The 3,419-nt window shown below is 41.8% G+C and overlaps 1 protein-coding gene across 1 annotated transcript; it reads left to right on the forward strand.

The window, feature by feature from the left end:
• The first annotated feature begins 362 nt into the window (after window positions 1-362).
• Window positions 363-3,015, forward strand: LOC109095650 (POU domain, class 4, transcription factor 3-like). Its single transcript, XM_042711363.1, has 2 exons — window positions 363-678; window positions 955-3,015. Exons 1-2 carry the CDS (start codon window positions 475-477, stop codon window positions 1,855-1,857), a joined length of 1,107 nt encoding a protein of 368 aa, XP_042567297.1. The 5' UTR covers window positions 363-474; the 3' UTR covers window positions 1,858-3,015.
• Window positions 3,016-3,419: the final 404 nt, after the last annotated feature.

The following is a 3,419-nucleotide window of genomic DNA, read 5'->3' on the forward strand; positions in this document are numbered from 1 at the left end:
CAATACAATTAACTCATTAAACATGATTATATATATATATATATATATATATATATATATATATATATATATATATATATATATATATATATATATATATATATATATATATACAAAACTGCAAAATGTACTGTATTAATATACTGATATGAGGGGTGTTTCCGTAGCCTTTTTTAACGGGTGTTTAGAATTCTGTACTTTATTGCGTTGTGTTTTAGGCATAACGGAAATGTCCGTAAAATTACCGGCATATTATTTGATTATTTATTTATTTATTTTACCCATTAAAAAAAAAAAAAAAAAAAAAAAAAAAAGAATCACTTCGTTGATGAAGAATAAAGTATTGCAATAGTGGCTAATATTTTTCATGTGGTACAGACATAGTAGCCTATGCTTGCGCGTCAGACCACTTGTAAGTAGACTAGAGCAGGCGAAGGCGGGAGGGCGGTGTGAGGTTGGAGGTGGTGGGGGGGCATGCCCGGGAGGCGCTGCCAATGGAAACAGCACACACGAGGAGCGTCGAGCCAGAGCGCCGCGTCGCCTCCATGTCAGGTCCACTCACCTGCAAGGTGCGCAACGAAGATGATGGGCATGAACGGCAAGCAGCACTTCTCCATGCACCCTGCGTTGCACCCGAGCTCCGAGGGCATGCGGCGGGTGTGCCTACCTGCCCCGCAGGTACGTCTAACGCTAAACTCCTCGTATTGTCTTCGTTCTGTCACTTTGAGGTGTTTTGAGTAGCTCCAGCATCCATCCCTCCCTCCCCAGCTTCCCCTTTCTTTCCTCTGAGCTCACGCTCTCTCTCTCTCTCTCCCACATGCCTATCCAAGCAAAGCTGCTGCTTTCATATTAATTTTTATGACCTGTGCTTTGAGGAGGGTGCTTGGGAATGTTCTTTAATCCGGAGTTGACACAATTCCCCACTGACTTCCATATGCGCGCTCTTACTTGCAGCTCCAGGGCAATATATTCAGCGGCTTTGATGAGAGTCTGCTGGCCCGCGCTGAAGCTCTGGTGGCGGCTGACATCGTGTCTCACGGCAAAAGTCACCCTTTCAAGACGGACGTCACCTACCATACCATGAGCAGCGTGCCCTGCACCTCCTCTTCGTCCACAGTGCCCATATCCCACCCTTCATCCAACCTGCCCTCGCACCATCACCACCACCACCTCAGCCACCAGACCCTGGAGGGGGATCTGCTCGAGCACATTTCCTCGAGTTTATCGGTCAGCGGCATGGGTGCGCCGCCGGATCCGTCGGTGATGACCACTCAAGCCCACCAGCACCACCTGCAAATGGGTCACTTGCACCAAGCCATGGCCATGGGCCACCCGCACACCCTGTCGGTCCACAACGGGATGGCGTGCGTCAACGACGTGGAGTCCGATCCCAGAGAGCTGGAGGCGTTCGCGGAGAGGTTCAAGCAGCGGAGGATAAAGCTTGGCGTGACCCAGGCGGATGTGGGCTCTGCCCTGGCCAACCTGAAGATCCCGGGGGTCGGCTCGCTGAGCCAAAGCACCATCTGCAGGTTCGAGTCCCTAACCCTGTCCCACAACAACATGATCGCTCTCAAACCCGTCCTCCAAGCCTGGCTGGAGGAGGCTGAAGCGGCTTACCGGGAGAAAAACGGCAAACCAGAGCTTTTTAACGGGAATGAAAGGAAACGAAAGCGCACGTCCATCGCGGCTCCGGAGAAGCGGTCGCTCGAGGCGTATTTCGCCATCCAACCGCGACCGTCCTCGGAGAAAATCGCGGCTATCGCGGAGAAGTTGGATCTAAAGAAGAACGTGGTTCGGGTTTGGTTCTGTAATCAACGGCAAAAACAGAAAAGGATGAAATATGCAGCAGTGCACTAGTGCTGTTAGAGCAAAGTAGACATTTTAGGAACACCACAGGGATCTAAATCTTTTCTTTAAATCATTAGAAGCCTATAAAGACTCTATTTCATATCGCCTCCAATTGATGGAGCCAGTGTGCGAATTATTCCAGGGGGGCTGGACCCCTAATAAAGGCTTGACCTCCCTCATAAAGAAGTCAGAGGATCTTAAAAATATATGCATTTGCACATTTTAGTAAGGTCAAAAGTTAGGAAGTCGTGGCCGTGTGTTACTGCGGTAACCATAGCAACACTAGTTGCTCTAGAACTTTCACTAAGCATTAATATCGGAATTTATGTAAAACAACGAAACATTTCTGTTTGACTGGTAGTGGCGCAAAAAGGAATTTTGGTTTGCGCGAGATCGGCAAACCTCAAACGATTACGTACTTAAAATTACTGACAGAATTTTCTCAACTCACAGAAGGCCGAATGATTCGCACACTGTAATTGACAACTGAAAAATAAAACCTTGAAATTATATTTATCCATCACAGTTTACATTACAGTGTTCATGGTACTTTGTATTCGTACGAGAAAGTAACACTACTGAAAAACGTGTAGCCTAGCACTTAATGTGTGATTATTTTAGCTGATTGTGATTACACATTTTTATGGTTATAAAATAATTACAAGAACATGCACTGTGTAACATGGACACCGTAATGTAAAACGGATATTAATTTAGCACTGTATTAGGCTACTTTTGAATCCTTGCTTTCATTTGAAATAATAAAACTTTGATTTGATTTAATTTTTCCAGGTGATTAACTGCTACTTAAACTTTGTTTCAGTATTATCACACGTGAAAATATATTTTGAAGTGTGTACGTGTGTTTTTGGTATTTAAAAATTTATATTATACAATTTGCGCACAAGGTCTACCTTACAGCATACTGTCACATGGGATGTCATTTGAAATATGTGTATTATAGCGTTTGTAATAATTGTTTGAATGTCTTGTCAGATGTGAATGCAATCACGGTGGAAATCACATATTCTCACTGTCACGATTTTTTTTTTTTTCGTGAACGAAAATCAGTTGAAGTGATAATATGCAAAAACTGACGATGTAATGAAGAATGCTGCTATTTGCATTAATGTAGCCACTGCAATCACTCTCACTTTAAACTTCACTTTACAAAATGTGTGACTTTGAATGTTATTTAATAAATTGTTGATTTTTTTTTCAAAGCCTTTGTGGGAGATTTATTTATCTATTTTATTATTTTAATTACACATATGAAAAACAGGAAAACAAAGTGTCTGGTTTCCATTTTCAATATATAGGAGTAAAAAAATAAATAAAAAATAAATCTCAGAATATGTATACAAATATATACCTGCACTTGTAATGCACAGTTTTCATCTTACATAAATCATATCAAGAAAGCTACTCGCGTAAAAATCATTGTAATATCATGAATTTTTTAAGACTAGTGCTGTTTTATTAATAAGCTTCTTGAGCTCGATTGTGATTAAACTTTAATGAAATAATATTGACTAATCACCACCTAATTTAAATATAATTTATAGAGAACA

This window comes from Cyprinus carpio, chromosome A21 (genome assembly GCF_018340385.1).
Source record: "Cyprinus carpio isolate SPL01 chromosome A21, ASM1834038v1, whole genome shotgun sequence".
Taxonomy (NCBI): domain Eukaryota; kingdom Metazoa; phylum Chordata; class Actinopteri; order Cypriniformes; family Cyprinidae; genus Cyprinus; species Cyprinus carpio.

Coding starts and splice junctions, on each gene's coding strand:
- LOC109095650 (XM_042711363.1), top strand. CDS start 475: ATGCCCGGGAGGCGCTGCCAATGGAAACAGCACACACGAGGAGCGTCG. Junction 679..954: donor TGTGCCTACCTGCCCCGCAG/GTACGTCTAACG, acceptor TCTTACTTGCAG/CTCCAGGGCAATATATTCAG.